Source organism: Apteryx mantelli, chromosome Z (assembly GCF_036417845.1).
Source record: "Apteryx mantelli isolate bAptMan1 chromosome Z, bAptMan1.hap1, whole genome shotgun sequence".
NCBI lineage: Eukaryota > Metazoa > Chordata > Aves > Apterygiformes > Apterygidae > Apteryx > Apteryx mantelli.
Genome location: NC_090020.1, coordinates 77,173,060 through 77,194,123, shown reverse-complemented (window position 1 = coordinate 77,194,123; position 21,064 = coordinate 77,173,060). Strand labels below are relative to the sequence as shown.

At 62.4% G+C, this 21,064-nt stretch overlaps 3 protein-coding genes across 6 annotated transcripts; 1 reads left to right on the top strand and 2 right to left on the bottom strand.

The window, feature by feature from the left end:
• Positions 1–3,214, bottom strand: RPP25L (ribonuclease P/MRP subunit p25 like). Of its 4 annotated transcripts, XM_067316271.1 has the most exons (3): positions 3,171–3,206; positions 2,491–2,627; positions 1–1,390 (listed from the first exon to the last, which is right to left on the bottom strand). In XM_067316271.1, exon 3 carries the CDS (start codon positions 1,379–1,381, stop codon positions 824–826), a length of 558 nt encoding a protein of 185 aa, XP_067172372.1. In that variant the 5' UTR covers positions 1,382–1,390; positions 2,491–2,627; positions 3,171–3,206; the 3' UTR covers positions 1–823. The 4 variants fall into 4 exon arrangements, with proteins under 4 accessions (XP_067172372.1, XP_067172371.1, XP_013809232.1 ...); XM_067316270.1 differs by lacking the exon at positions 2,491–2,627 and having other exon boundaries at positions 3,171–3,214; XM_013953778.2 differs by lacking the exons at positions 2,491–2,627; positions 3,171–3,206 and adding an exon at positions 2,158–2,463.
• Positions 3,215–3,624: 410 nt separating this feature from the next.
• LOC136995435 (collagen alpha-1(I) chain-like) lies at positions 3,625–9,879 on the top strand. The gene is made up of 3 exons (XM_067316456.1): positions 3,625–3,759; positions 4,355–6,625; positions 9,817–9,879. The coding sequence occupies exons 1-3, from the start codon at positions 3,625–3,627 to the stop codon at positions 9,877–9,879; spliced, it is 2,469 nt and encodes an 822-aa protein (XP_067172557.1).
• Positions 9,880–10,561: 682 nt separating this feature from the next.
• On the bottom strand, positions 10,562–15,621 carry DCTN3 (dynactin subunit 3). Its single transcript, XM_067316059.1, has 7 exons — positions 15,518–15,621; positions 15,286–15,370; positions 14,147–14,233; positions 13,252–13,335; positions 12,420–12,478; positions 11,597–11,656; positions 10,562–11,002 (listed from the first exon to the last, which is right to left on the bottom strand). Exons 1-7 carry the CDS (start codon positions 15,614–15,616, stop codon positions 10,913–10,915), a joined length of 564 nt encoding a protein of 187 aa, XP_067172160.1. The 5' UTR covers positions 15,617–15,621; the 3' UTR covers positions 10,562–10,912.
• Positions 15,622–21,064: the final 5,443 nt, after the last annotated feature.

The window sequence follows — 21,064 nt, the reverse complement described above, 5'->3', positions numbered from 1 at the left end:
TTTCACATTAAATAAAGAGGAAACTTTATTTTAAACCCATTTCTATGTATCATAAAGGAGCAGAAAGGGGAAACAGTGTGCTTTGGAGCTTACCACTACCACCGCCCCAAGGGCACTCGCACAGCTTAGGGATCTTGGGCTGATTATTACATTAGTCAACTCCTGACACCTTGGCAGATAGAGGTCTAATCTGCCAACTCCACAGAGGAGGTCAAAGGAGGACAGAAAGGGTGCAACTCTCGCAAAATCACAGATTGAGTCATATCTGAGGAGAGACTGCAGCCCTACAATCAAACCACCAGGTTGCCCCAAGGGATTAGCAGGAGACGGACTTTCAGGCACAGATTAAGTGGCTGATCCAGCCCAATACCGTGTTTTCTGCATACATGAGCTCTGGCGATGCAGGCAACAGCCAGAAATCCAAGTCAGGTCACACCTCCTATCTGCGCCACAGCAAGAGCCACCTCCACCTTGAGCAGGTGGTGTACTGCGCCCGCTGCATCTCCCCCGAGCAGCTTAAACCCAGCTCTGTGAACAGCCACTAATTTGGCCCCCTTGACAAGATGCCAATAGTCCATGCTCGGTTCCCATCTTTCTGTTTCATCCCTGAGCCACAAGCTACAGAGTACAGCCTGGCAGCCTTTGACAAGGAAACTTGTCAAAACACAATTTCAGACAGCTACAATCATGTCTATTTTGAAACAGCAACTTCTCCTTCCCTCCCCTAACAGCTCTGCAAGCCCATGTGTTCAGCAGCTTTCCAGCTACAGTAGCTGGCTTTTTTCCTTAAATCCCCCAAGTTACACGCAAACATGTCTTTGTCTCAGGACTTTTCGCAGGACTCCTCATGTCCTCCAACAGACCGAGGGTGCTTTCCTGTGTTGCCAGCTCCCCTTCCTCCACCCTGCTTCCTCTTCATTTGGCCCTGGGACTCCGCTTTGAGTGTCTCAATCCAGAAGGCTTCAAAAGAGCCTGGAGCCTGATATCCAGGCTCTTGGGGATCGAGGGCATCTTTGCTGAGCAAGACACATATGGCAGGAATGTTTCTCTTCACTGTCAAGGCATCGAGGCCTGCCTCAGGCACAATGGGTTCCCAGATCTCTTCGATCTGTTTGAAGAGCACTTTGGTGATCTGGTGGAGTTCTTTGAGCCTTCGTTTCATGATTTCCACACAGGTTATGGTCTTGCTGACAGCCTTGCCTGAGCCAGTGAAAAGGATCTGCCTCACTGAGTCCAGCTCCATCTTGCCAATGGCATATCCCATCAGGTTTCTGATTTTGCTCCCATCCTTCACTTTCATTTCAATAATATCAGGGGGCAGGTCAGTAAAAGGAAGAGGACAAGGTTTCTCCACAATCTTGGTCTTCTTATAGTTCTCCATTCTGCAGTGCTGAAAGGGAAAACAGATCCATTAATATTTGTAATTATGGCTCACAAAACCAGTCTCTGTAAGTTCACCCATGCAGGTCAGAGGAAGAAGTACAGTGGGATCCACGACTTTTCAACAACCTGCGCCAACCTCACAGAACTCGGTAACTGAAGCAGCAGCTTCATTTACTCCTCCTAATGTGGTAAAATCCAAGAACCTCCTCATGCTGCACCCAGCACAGTTGTAGGAAAGGCAGCATCTATCTGGAAGTTATTTCTGCAGCTTAAATTACAGAAAATCAGTGTGATCTCAGGTATCTTCAAGCCATGTGAAAAAGCTCAGAGTGGGTCTAGACAAACACCTGCACTTGACAAACATCTATTGTAACTGTTTCTCAAACGAGTTAGCTACGATCTGTCCCCAAAAGGGTACTTTGGGCTATCAGAATCAAGAGATCCTAAAAGGCCATATACAAAATATCAATAAGAAAGTCATAACCAATCCTGCTGCAGAGTCATTTGGATCCTGCTCTTCCTCTGCATATACCTACAGCATAAACTTTGCCACAGGACAGCCTGGCCCTGAAAGACAGCTGGTAGAAAGAACAGGTCTAGTTTTGTGAGTCTAAGCAGGATGAAATGAAAAACACAAGCAGCACCACAATGAAAACCAGAGAACACACAGGTGAGCTTGAGTTATCAGGAATACAAAGTAATGGGATATTCACCATTGCTGCATCCCATCATCAGTACCAGAATATGCACACTATGAACCCAGGCATATCTCACCTTCAGCAACCCAAGCGTGTTATAGAAACAGACTCATGGGAAGGAGGGAAGGCACCTAAGCAGTAAGGACCTGGTCCCCATGACTGTCCAGTCTAGGTATAAGGCCAGGAATCAGATACTTGATGAAACAGGTAACAGAGGAAGACTGTGAACCATGGGCTGGGGACAGGTTGCATGTGGCCAGTAAGAAGCAGGTGAGCTGACTGGCACAACATGAACTGGTAAGGGGCTTTCAGAAAGCGAATAAAGACAGAAAGGCCCAGTCATGTAGCACACCCTTCTGCCAAGGCAGGGTCCTTCCACCTACGCTTTCCTGGCTGATGCCTCACTAACCTTTCAAGAGCCATCCTGCGAGGAAAACCAAAACTGCCTAAGCACGCAGTGCTAACGCTTCGTCAGCCTTGGTTTGGAGGCTCACGCAACAGCCCGGCTCATCCGCTCTGCTGCGGCCAGAGCCAGCCCCTCGGGTCCTGCCCCAGCGGAGAGGGGAGAGGTCAGCACCCCCCTCTGCATTTCGGAAGCACGTGCCCTGCCTGCAGGCCCTCCCCCGCAGCCTGGCCGCCGGCCTCCACCTGCTCTGCGCGGCCTGGCCCGTGCCTGGCCCTGCTGGGGAGGGGGAGGAGGAGGGCCAGGCCCCGCAACAGGGGCGCCGCTGCTACAGGGGAAGGGGGATCCCGGCTGCCACCGTGTGGGGGGTGGGGGCGGGGGCTGATCAAGCCATCGCTATAGGGGAGGTGCGGGGGGACAGCAGGGGCCTGGGAACGGGAAGCGGCCGGGCGCCCGCAACGGGGCCCGCGGGGTTGGGGCGCTGCGGGAGGGGGCAGGGGGAGGCCGGGCCCCGCCCGGGGAGCCCGAGGGGGGAAGGGCCGCAGGGGAGGCCGGGCCGCTGCTGCGGGGAGAGGGGGAGCCCAGAGCCCCGCCGCAGGGTTGCGCGGAGAGCCCGGGCCCCGCCGAGGGGACCCGCGGGGCGGCCGGGCCCGGCGCAGGGTGCGGGAGCGCGGGGCGCCTCTCACCTGCGGCCGCCTCAGCGCGACCCGCGCCGCTCGCCACAAGATGGCGGCCGGGGGGCGGGGCGCGCGCAGGCGCGGGGCGACGCCGCCGGGGGCGGGGCGGGGCGGGGCGGGGCGGCGAGCGGCCGTCCCCGCGCTGTGTCGCGAGAGGGCGCCGCCGTGTCGCGACCCGCGGCGCGTGCTGGCCACGCGGGGGAAGGGCGCGGAGACCCGCCTTTTCCGGGGGCACCGCAGCCGCCGCCTGCACGACGGTCCCCGCCCCCGGGCAGCGCGGTCTCGGCAGCAGGCGGCAGCCCCCTGCCCCGCTCACCCGTCACCCCCCGCCGCCCGCGCGCTGTCGCACGGCGCTGCGAAGCCGCGGCTCGGTGACGTCACAGCGGCGGTTTGTGACCTCACAGTCGCGCGCTCCCTCCGCCGCCGAGCAGCGCCCGCCCGGCCCGGCCCGGCCCGGCCCGCCATGCTGGGCGCCCTGGGGCCGGCGCTGCGCCGCGGGCTGGCCCTGCTCGGCGGCGGCGGCGGCGCCCTGCTCGGCCCCGGCCTCCTGCTGCTGGCGGCCGCGGCCGCCCTGCTCGTCGCCGCCCGGCGCCGCCAGGTAGGGGGCGGGCCCGTCCCATCCCGTCCAGTCCCGTCCCGTTGCACCGTGTCCCGCCCCGTCCCGTCCCGTCGCGCCCCGTCCCGTCACGGCGCTCCTGTGCCTGCAGGGCGGCGGCCGCGGCTGGTGCCCAGGTAAGGCGGCGGCGGCGGCCCGGGGGGGCGGGTGCCCGGCTCGGGGGGGGCGAGTCCCGCCCCTGCCGCCGCCGCCGCCGCCGCCGCTCAGCGCCCGTCCCGCTCCCGCTCCCGCAGGTGGCGAGCGGCGGGCGGGCGGCGCCGGCGACGCCCCCCCGCCCGGCCCCCGCGGCAGCGCCCGGGCCGAGCCGCGGTGCCGCCGCCCCGGCTGCGCCCGCTGCGCCGCGGCCGCCCGCGAGCTGCGGCGGCGGGTGCTGGCGGCGCGGGCCGGGCCCGCGGCCTCGCCGGGGCCGGGCTCGGTGGCCTCGTGGGGCTCCAGCGCCTGGCGGGCGGCGTGGTGGGACCTGGAGGAGCTGGGGCGGGCGGGCGGCCTCTCCCGGGGCTCCTCCAGCGACGGCGGGGCCGGCTCGGCCCGGCGGGTGGGGGGCTCGGGGCACCGCTGCCCCTTCTGCCCCCCGCAGCCGCGGCCGAGCCCCCCGCGGAGCCGCCGCCGCGACGCCTCCCCGGCCCTGGAGGGACCGGCCACCGCTGCTGCCACCGCTGCGCTCGGAGCCGCCTGCCCGGCCGGGCCCCTGCGGGACGGCGGCGCCTTTCCGTCCCTCCGGAGCCACCTGGCTCGGAAGGGCCTGGAGATCTGGCTGGGGGCCCTGCCCTGGCCCGTGCGGCGGTCGCAGCAGCGCGCCGCCCTGCGGCGGGGCCGCCCCGGGCTGCCCAGGCCCATCCGCCCGGGGCAGGCCCGGCCCCTGGCCCGCCGGCGCCTCTGCCCCTCGCTGCAGGGCAGGGCCGACGCCATCGCCGCCAACCTGCTGCAGAAGCACCTCCAGGGGCTCTGGGGGGTCCCCAACCCCACCGAGGAGTCCCTGGCCCGCCTGGTGCCGTGCCCTCCGCCGCTGCTCGCCCCCCTGGACCCGGGGACACCCCAGGAATATGGCACGTGGGCATCCAGCACCCCGGCTCCGGGCTGGGCCAGGGTGCCGCAGTGCCCCGGGCTGCCGGCGCAGACCCACCTGCCCTGGTGCCCACTGGCGCCCTCCTCCGTGCCGGCCACCTCGACCTCCTCTGCCAGCGGCCAGCTCGCGGGCTCTTCCCTCGGCGCCGGGACAGTGGCCGGGGGCGGCGAGCCCCACAGCGGAGCCGAAGATGAAGATCTCCCCGCTGGAGTCAGCTCCTCCATCCAGCGAGCACCAGGGAGCCGGGATGGGGGGCTGCCCCCGGGCGCGGAGGAGCCCCTGGGGCCGCCCGGTCCGAGCACAGCCGCCTCCAGCCCTGAGCTTCCCAGCCCTGACGAGGCGGCAGGACCAGCCGTGCCAAAGGCGGACGTCACCCTTGAGGCCAATTTTGCCGCCGCCCCAGGCTCGCGCGTGGCCAACGTCGAGGATGGGAGCCGGCCCGATGCCGCGGGGCCCGTTGGTGTGCCGAGGCTGGAGCTGAGCCGGGACGCCCACAGCAAGCTGTGGATGCACACGGCAAGGAAGTGCCTGGAGACACGGCTGCGAATCCTCCCCGCCGTGGTGCGGCGGTCTCTGGAAACGCCGCGTCCGGCGCTGCCCCAGCTCCTGCCGGAGGGAGCCTGCCGTCCCGGCACGCGGCCGGAGCGCCTGGCGTGGCCCCAGCTCGGGGCGTCCGCGGGGGAGCAGCGGCCGCGCTCCCGCCCGGTGCCCGCGCACATCGCGGTGCCCGAGGCCCTGTTCCTGCCCGAGGAGCAGCGCGAGGCCCTGGAGCTGCATGTCCGCGCCAAGCGGCTGCAGAGCCGCGGGGGCCTGCTGGGCCCGTGCCCCGGCCCGGCGCCACCGTCCCCGCAGGCAGCACCCGGCGAGGAGGGCGCCTGGGCGGCCCCCGGGGCCGGCTCCCTGCCCGGGGCGCTCGGCGGCAGCGGCGATGAGGCAGCCGTGACAAGCGAAGCCCCGGGGAAGCGCCGGGGGACGCCGAAGCCCTGGGCAGGGCCGGCAGTCGCGGTGGTCTCCCCGGTCCTCGCCCCCGCGGCTGCCGGCTCGGCCAGGGGGAACGTGGCGGCGGTGCCGCTTCTGGAGAAGGCGGCGAGAGCGAGCGCGGAGGCGAGGAGCCGGCCGGAGACACCCTCCGGGCAGAGGGGCCGGGTGACGGAGGCAGAGGCAGGGGAGGATGAGGAGGCGCCAGCTGCTGCCCCCCAACAGCCGCAGCCCGATGCGAACACCCGGGGCCAGGAGCCGCGGCCCCCCCGGGGCCTCCCCGTGTCACCGGAGGAGCCGCGGGCCGGGATGGAGGAGGGACCCAACGCAGCCGCACCAGCACCCCTCGCCGCGGCACAGGAGCACCCAGCCGCCGGCGAGAGGCCAGCCCGGCGCCAGGGTGTCCACGCACCGCGCCGTGCCCCCCGGCAGGTAGCCCTGCACGGGGGGGACCGCAGCCCCCCGCAGCGGGGTCGGGGCTGCTCACCGCCGGCCTCCGTGGCCACGCTGCGCTGGAGCAGGGGACAGATCCTGCGGGCGCTCGAGTCCGGCCTGCAGGAAATGGCCCAGAGCTGGAGCCAGCCGGACGGGATGGAGACACCCAGCCCCAAGCAACCTCCTTCCCCTCCGTTGCACCGAGGGGTCCAGCCCCGGATGGCGGAGGGGCCTGTGGGGGCCCCTGACCCTGCATCGGGGGAGCCCGCGCCCTGGGGGCCCCCCCGAGCCTGGCTGCAGGTCTCGGTGCCCTGGCTGGAGCAGCACGTGGTGCAGCGGGCGCTGGGCACCTTCCTGCTGCCCCCCTGCGTCAGGGACTCCCAGGCTGCCCACGAGGCCCCGCGGCCCAGGCGGGGCTGTGGGTGCCGAGCTCCAGGGCAGGGGGGGCCCCGGGGCACGGCAGCCCCCAGGAGCCAGCGGGGGGGTCCACGGCCAGGCTGCCAGGAGCCTGCGGAGACCCTGCACCCGGCCCAGCCACCCGACCCGGCGTTTGCCCCTGTGGAGAAGGGTCCTGCAGGGCTGCGCCCACCCGCCGGGCCCCCGCAGGGCCCCGGGTCTGAGCGCCAGAGCAGGGCCCCCCCATGCTGTGCTCCCCAGCCCCGAATGGCAGCGCCGTGGGCCCCCCTGCACCCCCGCAGCCCCTCCTGGCCACGCCAGCATCCTCCTCCTCCTCCTCCAGCGGGGCAGACAGGCAGGGGGTCCACGGCTGCCTGGCACCCGGGGCGCTCTCCGTCCCCGCCGGGGCCCCGGGGGCGGGTGGCGCTCAGCAGCCCTGCTCCGGGCTGGGCGCCCAGGCTGGGCACGGACCCCTGCAGCAGAAAGCAAGCCCCGAGCGCGGCCGGGGGCGCAGGAGGCAGCCCCGCGGGGCAGCGGCCCGGTGCCGCGCTGAGGAGCGTCCTGCTGAGGCTCCTGCGGGGCCTCGCGCCCTGGGCATCAGGCAGGGACCGCCCAGCCCCAAGGAGCCCCGCTGCAGGCCCAGGGCGCAAGTCAGGGGCGCAGGGGCCCCAGGAGCCGCGTGGGAAGCGCGAGGCGCGAAGGGACCCCCGACCCAACGCGCCTGCAGCAGGACGCCCGTCCAGCGACGACGAGCCTTGGCCGCGTGGCCGCTTCGGGGGAACAGCCCCAGGAGCCCTGCGAAGCCATCGGGGCGGCAGCAAGGCCAGGGCCAGAAGTCCTGACAGCAGCTCTCCCCTGGCTGCTGCAATCCCTCCGGAGGCGTCCACCAGCACAGAGGGGACCACAGCGTCCTCGGGCCCCCACGAGGGTGGTGGTGCCCCCTGCCACGGTCCCCAAAAGCAGCAGGCACCCCAGGCAGGTGCCACATCGTTCGGTGGTGGTGCCCCGCTCCCAGGAACACGCAGCAGAGACCTGCCTGGCAAGGAGAGGAGATGCAGGCTGAGGAGGCAGCCGCCCCGCAGGGCTGGGGCAGGCCACGGAGGGCAAAGGCAGTGGTCCGGGCTTGGGGGGCAGCGCCCTGCCAGCCCCAAGAGCTCCCAGGGCTCCAGGGCACGGTCCCGCAGTACCCACAGACACATCAGCTTCAAGGGGACACGGGCGCGCAGCAGCAGCCCGCAGGGGATGCCGAGCCAGGCAGCCTTGCCACGTCGCGCCTTTAAACCATCCAGTGAGGACGACGCCTCCGACACGGACAGCTCGGCCTCCCTGGAGCACTGTGATGCCCCTGCCACCAGGCACGTGTGCCCGTGCCACCTGCACCAAGCCCACAGCCGCAGGGCCCAGGGGACTCTGCCAGGCCCGCACAGCAATATCCTCTGCTCAGCGCAGCACACGGTGCGCTCACGGCCAAGCAAGCTGTCACCATCCCTGGAGAGCTCTAGCACTGAGCACAGTTGCCATCCAGCCTCCCAGGAGAGGCAATGCCAGACTCTGTGGGGTATTTGGTCTAAAAAACCCCTATTTTCTCAATAAACTACTTATTTTCTTATCGAGAGAGCTCTGTGGAGACCTCATTCTGCCAGAGTGGCAGGGTGTGTTAGGGATGGGAAAGGGGAGATGGGCTCTGGAGCCCCAGGGAAGCTGTGCTGTCCTGGCAGGAGGACGAAGAGGAGGATGAGCCAGGGCATAGCCTGACTATTCCTTTTGGAGCTTATCCTCAGCCCTGGCCACGGTGAGGGAACAGCCTCGGGCTCTCTGTGATCCTAGTCTGGGGACGCAGCATCGCCCCCCGCACAGATGGGACTGCCAGCTGTGGCAGCAATAGGAGCAGGCTGACAGCTCCTCCTGCAGCAAGTCAGGCTTTTCACACTGGCAAGGACAAGTCCTTTGGCTCAACTTAACCTATGATCCATGAGCTGGCTCTGCCCTCTGTACGGGGTGGAAGAGCCAGAGTAAGGCCACGGGGCTGTGTTGCACCTGGGGACATGCCCCCAGCCCTGCAGGAAGATCCCTTGCCCAGCCGTGGCCTCAGGAATAGCCCTTGCCCTCACAAAGCCATCTCTTGCGCCGGCCACACCAGGGTACATCGTGTGCGTCTAGGCGCGCCCAGGCCAGGGCACTCGCAGGCGAGTGCAGCTGCATGTGAATGATTTGTTTTTCATGTTGCTTCTGAAGCAGCCTCAAGTTACTCCCAGTTGTCTAACAGCAATTTTTATTCCCTTCGGGACTATTACTTCGCCTGTAGTTGCGCGCAGACACAAGTGTTCACCCCACCACCACCCCAATACATAAAAATGCACATCTCCTCTAGGGACAAGGAACGATTTGTCTAGGGGGCTGCTGTCATTAAGGCTGATGAACATTGACGCACGACTGCTGGAAAGATCTTCCCCCTTGCTGGTCCTACACACCACTGAACATCACCCCTCCACCTTCACACCTCCTGCAAGCCTTCCTCCACAGCATGTGCCAACCCCAGCACGATGAGGGCACAGCCTGGCAGCATGCATCAGGTCCTGACACAGAAGAAACATTAAGTCCTTGCTGGATGCCGGGGCTAGCAGGGCCTCCTAGGCCACTTTAGGGACATGATGACTTGCTGCCGGCCTGGAGCCCCCTCTCGTGGGCAGCTCTGGAGTGGTTTGCCCAGATGTGAGCTCGCTAAAACTGTTAGAGAGCACCAGGCACCACAGAGCTTCTGCCAGCCCCGCAGCAGCACTCCAGTGCCGCCTCACTCAGGAGGGAGCAGAGCTATCCAAGCCCCTACAGCAGTTCCCAGCTGGGATCCTGCCTAGCACCTGCTGGGCAGTCCCAATTCCTTTGAGATTCTGGAGGTTTTGCTCAGGGGATTTGGTATGACAGCAGCAACCACTCAAGTCTCTGGAAACCATTACAGGTCTTAGAGGGAAAGCTTCCTCTGGCTTTCAAACCAGGCTATGAGACTGCCTGTCCGACGCACACTGGAGACCAGACAGCTCTGGAACTACAGTCAGTACCAGTTCTGCCCAGAGCAGCACCAGGTTCATGTTTGGTGAGGGACATTTCAGCAAGGGATTGGTGCAGGACTTGAATTGCTCATTGCTATCACCCTTTGCCCCTTGCAGATCGGCCAGAACTTGTGTCCCTTCCCGCTGGGAGAAACTCCAGGCTCTACCCAGACCCGATGAGGCACAGCTAATGCCCCTCTCTGAATGAGAGAGGGGAGGCCAGGAGCCCTAACTGAAGCAGCCATGCCAGTAAGCAGTGGCAGGATGAAGGCAATAGTCACACACTTCTCAGTGCAGGGCTGGGAGAACTTCCTTGGGAGAAAAAGCCTTGTCCGGCCCAGGTCCTCTGGGGTAGGAGCCCACCATGCCGCTGCTAACAGGACGTGGGCAGCCCAAGTAAATGGGAAGAGGCGGGTTACCCACATACCTCAACCCAGGTACGCCTGCGTGGGGGTTTACCTGCCCTCAGGCACAGACCTGCCAGGCTGGAACTGCTGCACCAGGAGACAGCGGGATTCTCCTACACAGTTTGCAGAGAGCCCTCTACGGCTCGCTGCTGGGGAAAAACACCAGACAGGCTAGTCTTCAGGGGGATTAGCACTCGCGCTACTGCGCAAGGCTGGGAGCCCAGCACCCATCCCAGGCACAGGCATTTGCTATTTCTCCCTACATTTATCATGCACAGGACCCTGCACAAGGGCATCGCCCAACTTCACCTGACCTCTGGCTGCTTCCAGTTCACGCTAGGGATAACATTTCCTCATGGCATACCAGCTGCAGGCTGCATCAGCACCACGCACAGCTGCAGTTCTGAGCTTGGCCCCAGTCAGTCTTTGCCATGGCTACACCAAGAACAAGCCAGTGAGTGTTCTGAGACTTTACTATGGTCCACAGTAACAGCAGAAAGGGACTTTTAAATAAGTTACAAACCAAAAGATATTCCGTGGAAGTGCAAGATTTGCAGACAGTGGCATATTAAGAGAACACCAAGAGTGTGGCTTTGATTCAGGGCGGACAAAGTGCAGCCACAAAGCAAGGGTGCCCCCAAGAGCCTGCGCCATCACTTGCAGCACGCTCACGCGGAGCAGAAAGACACGCTCTGCTGAGACGACAGGTCCCTGGGCGCGAGCTGTGCTGCAGCCTCTCCCGAGATTCCCAAGGCCAGCACCGCCAGGGCCCCCGCCTGCGGCTCTCCTCGCTCCCAGCACTGCCATCACTCTGCCGCAGGTTTCACTTTCTTGGCCATTTCCAGCTGTGTCAGCATTTCGTCCCACTGGACAAACTGCTTGGAGAGAAGCAGGGTCTAGACATGGCTCTTAAGGAAAACATGGAAACTTCAGGGAAGGAAACTGAGCTCAAGCACCATCCGAGAACACCCGGCAGCCTGACAGCACCATTGCAACCCTGACGGACGAAGAGGCCTGGGGCATCAGCACGTGGAAAGCCCACAATGACTCAAACCGCCAAAGCCCCGAGCCAGCGCACAGCGCCAAACACCGACTCGCATGCAGGAAGCGCTTCTGAACACTGACGCAGCACAGCATTGCAAGGGGCTCGATCCCGAACAAGCCAAAGCTCCCTACACATCCCAGCGCTCCTGCATGCCAAACTGCACTGTGAGCAGATCTGGCACAGGCTCTGGCTTGCAGGCGACACCCCACGCTTCCCGTCTCGGCAAGGTGGGCAGTTCTGGCTCTCAGGTAGCACTGTGACACAGCTCTGCTCCTGATGGGGGGAATGACAGGGACACAGACATCACAGCATCAAAACGGGCACTGCTATTAAACCTGGCACTGGGGGCTGTCTGCTGCCAACAGTATGTGACTGGACAAGCAGGCACAGGAGACAAACGAGTGGTTCTGCTGTGTCACGCCCAAGGCACCAGCTAAAAGGATACCATTTTGTTGTAGTCTTCAAGGAGCATCTTGACAGCGTCAGTGACAGCTTCACACTGCTCCTGCAAAGAAGGGAGCCTCAGTGAGTGAGCGATAACCTCCAGGACATTTGTCTTCCCAGTCCCTGACAGCGGAGAGGGGAAACTCATCCAAAGCCAGTACTGAGATAAGAGCTCGTTGTAGCTGGAGGTGTTTTGACAGCCAAGAGAAATGAAAGGTTACAGAGAAACACCAGTGCACGCAAAGTGCCCAAGCACACGGGCTCGCACCACAGCCTGCCCCTCCTCAAGCTGCACCTCGCTCGGCCCAGAAGGAAAGCACGCTGCGGCACGCGCCTGGCCCCCAGGCCATTAAAACACTCAGCAGAACTGCTGGAAGGGGGCATTAGGTGCCGCCCAGGATGTTCATCACCAGCTCAAGGAGTGCGCACATGGGGAAGGGAAGGGAGAAGGGACAAGGTGACAGTATCAACAGCCTTCCAGAGACTGGGACACTGGCTGAGTGCAGTGCCTTACCTCAGTGTCCCAGTCAAAGCAGGAAACCCATAGCAGTTTATGAATCGCACCCAAACCTCTGGGACAGGCTTATGCTAGGCAGAGCACTAATTGCACAGAACTAATTACTCAGTTCTCAGAAATCCTGGCTAGTCCCCCAGTAAGGTGCCTAAGTTTCTCTAGAACAGCAGGATAAATATCCTGGACAAGATGAAAAAAACTAGTATAAATGAGCAATTCAGACTATTGCAAACCCAGGTGTGGCAGTACACCCACTAACAAAAGGTCCCTTCTCTTTGCTAGCCCAGGCTGCCCCGAATATTCACATTACCTGCTGCTGTATGTGGATTTGAGAGAGTCGCTGTAGTTTGGCTGCGTGATCAGGAACAGCTGAAAGCACAGAAGAGACATCTGTTTGGTTTGTTTTACATCATGTGGGATTAGTTACCAGAATAAAGACAGTTACTTCTCCAAGGGCAAATCACAGCACAACTCTGCTCTCCAAATGCAAACGCCACATGCCGGAAACACACTCTTTATACCATAAAATGTGCCTAGCTATGCTATACATTAAATATCAATATTTGAATTCATTTTGCTTACTGCTTCAGGATGGCATGAGTTAGGTGATGCCTGTGCTGAGGGTTACTCAAGAGCTACACCAGAGTAGCTGGAACATTACAGCAGGCAATTAAAAGGGAATCTCTGCCTATGCCAGGAGCAGGGAAGTTCTGGCAATAAGATAGCTTATAAGCAGCAGGCAGGAGCGGCTCTGTGTCAGTCTGGTGATCGCACACAGCACGTAGCCACTGGTCTCTGCAAAAGTGCCGTCTCTAACCTGCTTCTCAGCCTACTCAATCACCTCCTCAATCTGATGAAGCAGCCCCATTCCCCACTGACGTCTGCTGGTGACACCGATGACACTCAGCTACACTCCGCACGATGCCACGTGCTTTCAGACAGAGGTCTTCCTTGGGACACGAGTGCAGCATGAAGGACGAGCAGACAAAACAGTAAGTTTACACCTACTTTACTCACACTAGGTTGTGTGTTTAGGTCTCCTTTCCTCAAGTCTGAGGCTTGAGGAAAAAAAGTGGCACAGGCTACAGCTAGCTGGGGAACAGTACTGCAGCTCAGCAAACCTGCAGAAGAACACACAGTACCTTGGAAACAGGAGCTGTCCAAGATGGGCTGGAGGTTCTTCACCTGCTCCAGAAGGGCTGCCTGGGAAGGGATAAACTGCTCCTCTGATTGAAGAGGGATGAGAAGGAACATCAGTGAATGCAAGACACTGCTTTGGCTTTTCACAAATGGTTGAAAAGCAACTTTGGAGTAATGAGTATGGATCAGTTTTTTAAACTGCTCACATCTAACAGAGCAAAGAGCAACTTGGCAAATATAAAGTATCTTGCAGCCAAAAATAGAAGAAAGGTGTGGAAATCTCTGGTTGAAGACTCCAAAGCCTCTGAGGAGTATGTCAGAGGCTTTAGAGTCTTCAGTCAGATATTGTTCTTAAACAGTCAACTGTAGCCCCCCAAGCTATACACAAAAGGACTTTTTTGTGCTGCTCACCACTGGATTCTCATTCACCCTAACATAAGGCAGGAGAATCTCCACCAAGCTTCATTCATAGACTATACAAAAAAAAAAAAAAACAAAAAAAAAGCTGAACCACATTCTTTGGGAAAAATAGGGTAAGGGTAGAAAGTGTTCAACATACATCCAAAGATCTACATTTTTTGTCACAGTCCAGTGAATATTAGGACTGGGATGTGAAAGACTGTCTTAGTTCCAGTTTTTCTTCTCATTCTTTTATCAGTTCAGGGTTAAACTACTGCAACACTAAAGAGTTTGGAACTGATAAAGCCGTGGCATGAACATGTGCAGGGAAGCACCAACAGTGACACATATCCTTATTCTAATCACATCCCTGATCAGATCCAAAAAGGGTGTCTTTCCAGACCTTTTAAACTAATAAATAATCAACTCCTTTCCAGCCTATTTAAAAGAAAATTTTTGCAGTGTTAAAGAACTGTCTCCTCTCATTTCATGCCATACCTGCCAAGATGAACTGCAGCTTCATGGCATCCGGAACGGCCATTCTATCAATGTACTGAGGATCTAGGTATTTTATTACATCTTCAACTAGAATGAAAAATAAGTTTGGAAACAAGAAGTAGAAGAAATATTATAATCTCTGCAAGTACAGTTCTCCACTGTGCTGTACACCTAAAGGTTACTTTGTAAATAAAGTCCATTTAGGGGTTCTTTTTGTCCAGAATCATGAATTGAGACAGCACTTTAAAATGGGTGACTTTGGAACACTGTAACCAAGAGCTTACAAAATGACTCAAGCCCCACAGCTACCTAGTTACAGAAGCGCAGTCTGTGTGATGCCTATAACATTTGCTTTTTATTTGGCTAACAATGCTAGAGGTGCAACAGATCTGCTCCTTCCTGCCCTTAAAGCAAAACTAGTAAATAACCAGGTCCCATTTTACTGCTGAACAGAAGCAAGTTTAGAATCAGCTAAAAACATACAATTAATGTTTTTATACCAAATAGGCACCATAGTCTTGGATCACGATAACACTCACTACCCTGCCTGCTACTACTGCAACACCAGTGACCATAGATGTAAAATTGGTTAAGAGGTGGCTTAGCAGTGCGAAGCATCACTCCTGCGTCCACTTCAGGTACGCCTCAGTTCAGAGGTGGCTTCCCAGAGGCCACCTCCAGTGGCTGCACATGATCCTTCTTGTTCTGACTACACATGAAGACAACGAGGGCTCTAAAACGCGTCAAAAATCTGAGCCCCCGAACATGCAAGAAGCCATGCTGGAAGCTCCTGCTCTAACAATACTGAAGGGTTGCATTTCACGTGGAGCTAACTGTTGTGCATTGTTTTGACACAAGCAGATATAAAGCAAGTAACAGCAAGTTTAAGCAGGCCCTTTCCCACCCTCAACCCCTCAATGGAAGAAGCGTGAGAACAAAGACTCCCTATTCAGTTATTCTCTTACTTCTAAACCAAATACAGAAAACAAGAAGCCAAAAGCAAAGGTGTTCACCGGGGGCGGGGGGGACTTTTGATTACAGAAGCGAAGCCTCCAAGACAAGCCGTTTTGGTCCCCCTTCTACTTCTTTTTACACAGAATCCCACCCCATCCGCCCCCAAGCACGGGAAGGCCACTCACTCTTCTTATACAGGATTTTGATCCTCTCCCTCTTGCTTGCGATATTGGCCAGCGCCACCTGCACCTTCACCAGCCCGTCCGCTACCTGGAGGGGGAACAAACGCAGGGGGCCGAGCCCGTCACCACCCCGGGCGCGGAGAGGCCCTGGGGGCAAGGCGCCCCCCGGCCCGGCCCCGGGGGAGGCCAGTCCCCCCGCCTGGCGCTGTGGACCCCCCCGGAGGCGCCCCGGCACCTTTCGCGGCCCGCGGGCCCCGCCGCCGCCGTAGACGCGCTGCTCCAGCTCCTCCACCCGCCGCTGCAGCCGCTGCAGCTCCACCGCCCCCGCCGCCATCTTGCCGACGGCCGGAAGGAGAAGGGCGGGACTTCCTCCCCCCCACCCAAAGCTGCCCGGAAGCCGCTCGCAGGGAGGCGAGGCCCCGCCCCCGCGTTGCCATGGCGGCGCGTTGCTGGGGGCGGTGCTGCGCGGGCGCCGCAGGGCCCCGCCGTTGCCGTGGAGACGGCGCCCCCCCCCCCCCCGCGCGCTCCGCGTTACCACGGAGACCACCCGCCGCGGCCTGCGCCCTGCGCCCCGCGGCCCGCGCGCGGCCCTGTCGCCGACGCAGCGCCCTGTCGCGACAGCACGACCCTTCCCGCCGGCGGGCGGCTCCCCCGGCGTCGCCGGGCCCCTCTCCGGCCGGGGAGCGCTGCCGCGAGGCCCCCGCGGCGTCCCGAGGGGCGACGCCGGAGTTAGGAGCCACCGGGGGCGGTTTGAGTAACGCTCGTTTGGCCCCAAAATGGCGCTTCCGGGGGCGGCGGCGGCGCGGGAGCGCAGGCCCCGGTCTGCGCCTGGCCTTGGCCAGAGGGACAGGCCGCGGTGGGGCCGGGGGCCTGCACGGCAAGCAGGGACGGTGCTGGGGCGGCTCCAGGCCGGGAGCACCACCGGCACCTTCGCCCCAAACTCCGGGGTTGTGAGCCTCGGCCAGGGCCTCCACACCGGCGAGGTGTGGAGACAAGGGACGCGTCCCGGAGGAGGAGGAGGGCATGGCCATCAAGGTGGGGATGCAGACGGGAGCACCAAACCCCTTTGGGATGCTCCTCCCACCTCCCCCCACCTCCACCCTGTCTCCCCAGGCCCCGGCAGAGCCGGCAGTGGGTGCTGTGGCTTGGGGCCCAGCACCATTTCTGCAGGCTCAGTGCTCGCTGCCTGGGAAGTCAGGAGACCTTCGTTCTTGAAGGACACATGCATCTCCTCCGATGCATCCCTCCTCGCCAAGTGAAAAACCCCAGCCTGCGCCTCCCCTCCCCAGGTCCTTCTTCAGAAGAGGTAATGAGACTGGGACCCTGGGAAGGGGGAGGTGTGCAGGAGGTAGGCAATGGAAATCGGCTTTTGGGGAGCTGAGCGGGAGATGTGAAGCCGATCTCAAAGCCAAAGAGGAGATGTTAAAGCCAATCAATGCTGATTTGCACTGTAGAAGGAGGTGCCCTCCTGTGTGCAGGCTTCACACCACCCGGCTGGTCGATAGCTACTTCATTCCGGTGTGGTCCTTCAGGAAGGAGGCACTCAAATGTATTAAAAAAAATAGATATAGTGATCGGGGCTGCATGGAATCAGGGCCTTTGAAATCCAGGAGGCTGCCGCGGGCTTTTCCCCAGGCCTCAGGCTGCCTGGGTTCACCTTTCTCCTATCGATCAAAGCAGGTGACACTTACTAAAAAGCAAGACACTAATGAATGCAACAGCCACCCTGAGCCCCATTGCTGCCTTTAACTGGCACTCGCAATTACGGAGATCCCTAAAAAGGATGAGATGACTTGGCTTCATGGCAGTAGCATCCATTGCATCCAAACTGCAGAGAGAGAAGTTTGGGAGCTCCCAAAGCATCTCACAAAGTCCCCTGTGCCCCAGGGCTCAGGCGACCACTGCCCCATCATGTCCCTGTGGTTTCAGCGGTGGCAGAGCTGCTCCAGGTTGGTTCCTGCCCCTCTTGGGCTGCGGCTCATGGCTGGGCTTTGCACCGCTGTGCTCTGGGCACCAGGGAGTCCCTAGCCAGATTCAGATAATCTCAGGCCAGGCTCTTGGGTCAAAACCATCCACTAATAGCAAGTGCTTCGTTAGCCTGGCAGATAACTGTGGTTGACGGGCTTTGAGGACCCCCCCGGTGCTCCTTGCAGAGAGCAAAACCCACCATGCCCTGAAATGGCGTCACCCGTCTGGATGTTTTACTGCAGCTCTCAGCTGCGCTGGAAGGGGCAGTTGTACGGGGTTGCTGGGCTGTAGGAGGGAGCTGTGGGGTGGCCCAGGGACCCAGCAACCCCTCTGGCCCCCCAAATCTCCCTGGAGGAGCTGTGCAGAGCACTCGGGCAGGAGGCAGCAGGCTGAGGCCCCGTGTGCTCTGCCTTTTCTTCCTAGGGATCGATAGCGGGGCTGCGAGAGAGGCGCCTTTGGAGGGAAGGAGCCAAGCTTTGTTCCGCAAAGGCGACAACTGAAAACGGCTTCGTTGGCAGAAGCAGCCGGGGGCTGCAGCAGGAGCCGGGGGCTGCAGCGGGAGCCAGGGGCTGCAGCGGGAGCCGGGGGCTGAGCGCACGCTGCTGGTCTGTGTTTAGAGGGGGCCGGCTCTGCCGTGGCCTGCGCCCAGTGTGATGGGGGGATGCCCATGAACACCCCAATCCCTGTGCTGGAGGGTCAGAAATCAACCCACCCCCCCACGCTGAGAAATTCAGGCAGTCCCAGGACTCTGGGAACTGGGGCTTTGGGGGCAGAGGACAAATCCCATCCGGCGCGGAGCCTGGGAGCAGGGGGGAGCTGTAGTACTGGGCCTCCGGGTGTTCCCGTGGGACCCCCCAGCAGGCGACTGAGCCTGGGGCTGCTCCCCAGGCCTTGCCCCGAGCAGGGTCTCCCCGTGCCCCACCACAGGCCTTGCCCTGCTGCCACCCCGCACCGGCGTGTCTGCCTGGGCTGGTGCCACCCCGGGAAGCCCAGTGTCCCCAACAGCCGGGTCCTGGGCAGCACTCCTGCACCCCACCGCACAGTGTGGACTGGGGTAAGTGACCCCCTCAGGGGTGAGATCCCCCCCTGCCCCTGGGTGCTGCGGGTTGGGTGCGCGGACGCCCCATGGGCTTTGCCTGAAGGCATCTGGGAATGCCCAAATGTGGGTCGATCCCCTAAGCACGTATCCACAGATCAGGACCCAGAGCTGCTGCACCCTGGGGACCCGCTGGCGAGGGAGCCCCAGCCCTCGGAGGCCCCCAGCACAAGATTTAGGGAGCGGAGGAGCCAGGCACCCCCTGCAAGGCGGCAGGACCAGGGCCCGGCTCGGGCAGGATACCCACAGGGCCCGGGGGAGGGTGGAGGGGCCAGATCCTGCACCCAGCACCCTCCTGGCCCAGCCCAGCCACCCAGTGGGAGCCCTGTCCCTCCCCTGCCCTGGGTGCTGCGTCTACCCTGGGATCCCCCAGCCCCACAAAGGGGGAGCCAGTGCTAAAAGAGGGTCCCGGGGTGCCCAGCACCACCCCAAGTAGGCGTTGGGGTGGACCCGTTGTGCAGGATCAGTGCCAGGCCGCAGCATCCCCGACAGGGCTGGCGTGTCCCCGCGCAGAGGGTGAGGGGTCTCACGGGGATGCAGCGATGTCCGCAGGGGATCAGAGGTGCCCCCGCGTGGCATGTGCGCTTCGCCGTGCCCCATCGGGCCAGCAGAGTCCAGGCCTTCGCACATGCGTGTGCACACGCACCCACACGCGCACACATGTGCATGCTCTCGGGTTGGAGAGGGGGACCCTGATCCTGTCCCCAGGGAGGGGGAGGCCGGGGCCTGCGCTGGCACAGCCCGCGCGGCCCACGCCAGTGCCGTGCCCCCCTGCCCACCGCCCGGCGCTGAGGCCCTGATCCGGCGCTCCTCCGGCTAGGCTGGATGGTCCCCGCGGCCCCTCGCCCTCCAGCTCCTCCCTCCCGCTCAATTACAGGCCCTGCGGGATGCGGGAAGCAGGCATCGATCGGGGCTGGTTACTCCGGTGACAGCAGCCGTGTCCCCGAGCCCCCCGGGGAGCGTCGCCTCGCACATCGCCCCCTGAGCCGCCTGATGAGGGGGGCGGCGGCGCCCTCCCGGCCCCCCGGGGCCCTCGGCGCTCGATGAGCCGCGGCCGGCGCTGCCTGGCAGTGACAGGGGACGCGAGACCCCAATTACGGCCGGATCGATCCCGCTCCGGCCCCCCGCTCGCCCTGCCGTGCCGTGCCGTGCCGTGCCGTGCCGTGCCGTGCCGTGCCGTGCCGTGCCGGGGGGCTGCGGGAGCGCTGCCCGTGGGGGCACCGCCCGGCCCCCCGCTGGCACCCAGAGCCTGCCGCAAACGCCCTCGGGCCCCCCTGCGGCCTGGTGCGCACACTCACAACCCCCCCCCCCCCCACATACACACACACTTGGACCCTCCTGCACCCCCCGCCCCCCCCCGGGACGCCTGGGCCCCGTCCCCGCGCCCCGCCCGGGCAGCGCGGGCGCTGCAGCACCCTGGACAGCGCCGGCACCGCCGCGATGGGGGAGCGGGGCTGCCTGGCCCCGGGGGTGCCCGGGTCTGTCCCCAGGGGTAACGGGGTCTGTCCCCATCGGTGCCTTTGTTCCAGGAGGGTCTGTCCCCAGGGGTAACGGGGTCTGTCCCCATCGGTGCCTTTGTTCCAGGAGGGTCTGTCCCCAGGGGTAACGGGGTCTGTCCCCATCGGTGCCTTTGTTCCAGGAGGGTCTGTCCCCAGGGGTAACGGGGTCTGTCCCCATCGGTGCCTTTGTTCCAGGAGGGTCTGTCCCCAGGGGTAACGGGGTCTGTCCCCATCGGTGCCTTTGTTCCAGGAGGGTCTGTCCCCAGGGGCGCTGCCGTCTGACCCCATCTGCGCTCTCTGTGCCGGGGGTCTGTCCCCACGGTTGCTGAGGGGGGGCGGTGTCTGTCCCCATGGATGCCCTCTGTGCCCGGGTGTGTTCCCATGGGTGCTAGGGGGGGTCTGCTCACGTGTAGGCGGCTGTGAGCGGGTGCAAGCCCCTGTGTCCGTGTGAGTGCCAGCATGGGTGCGCTCACCCAAGCGTTTGTGTGCGAGTGCGGCCGTGTGGGCATGCACAAGTGAGTGTGCGTGCCAGTGAGTTTGTGCGTGTGAATGTGAGTGTGCTGAGCTGTGTGTGAGTGTGGGAATTCGGCTGCCTGCGTGCCTCCATGCTCGCCTGTGTGTACCTATCTATGCACCCACCAGCACCCGTTTGTGTACCTGTGTCCCTTTCGGCTCACCCATGCCCCCCACAGGCACTGCCCGGGTACCAGGCTGGCCCGGCACGGTCCACACCTCACCTGGCCACAACCTCACAGCCCCATGGCCATGGCCTTCGCAACCCCACGGCTGTGCCCCCTGTCTCTTGCCTGGCACAGGCAGCCTCAGGGGGCCACCAAGCTGTGGGTAAGCTACTGCGGGGCACCTTGTGGGGCCAGGCAGCCCCACGGTTTGGCTGGCACATCTGGAGCTCGGTGCCCTGTCTGCTGCTGCCTGCACTCGAGGGCACAGGGGCATCTCTGGTGGGCACAGGGCATCTGACTGCACCCCAGAGCCAGCTGCATTTCCCCCGCGGAGCTGGGGCAACCCTGTGCTGGAGGCAAAGGTCAGGGGACTGCGGCCCTTGGGCACTGCAGCCACCACCTCAGAGTGTCCCAAAAGGGGCTGAGGGGGGGTCCTGCATGCCCTGAGTTGTCCCCAGCCTGGGCGCTGGAGCGGGGTGGGCAGCACCATGTCGCGGACATCACCCTGGACGCCAGTTTGGTTCATCAGTTCATTTTCT

Coding starts and splice junctions, on each gene's coding strand:
- LOC136995435 (XM_067316456.1), top strand. CDS start 3,625: ATGCTGGGCGCCCTGGGGCCGGCGCTGCGCCGCGGGCTGGCCCTGCTC. Junction 3,760..4,354: donor TCGCCGCCCGGCGCCGCCAG/GTAGGGGGCGGG, acceptor TGCCCCCCGCAG/CCGCGGCCGAGCCCCCCGCG. Junction 6,626..9,816: donor CCTTCCTGCTGCCCCCCTGC/GTCAGGGACTCC, acceptor TGCCCCTTGCAG/ATCGGCCAGAACTTGTGTCC.
- DCTN3 (XM_067316059.1), bottom strand. CDS start 15,616: ATGGCGGCGGGGGCGGTGGAGCTGCAGCGGCTGCAGCGGCGGGTGGAG. Junction 15,371..15,517: donor GGGCCCGCGGGCCGCGAAAG/GTGCCGGGGCGC, acceptor TTCCCCCTCCAG/GTAGCGGACGGGCTGGTGAA. Junction 13,336..14,146: donor GCTGCAGTTCATCTTGGCAG/GTATGGCATGAA, acceptor CTCTTCAATCAG/AGGAGCAGTTTATCCCTTCC.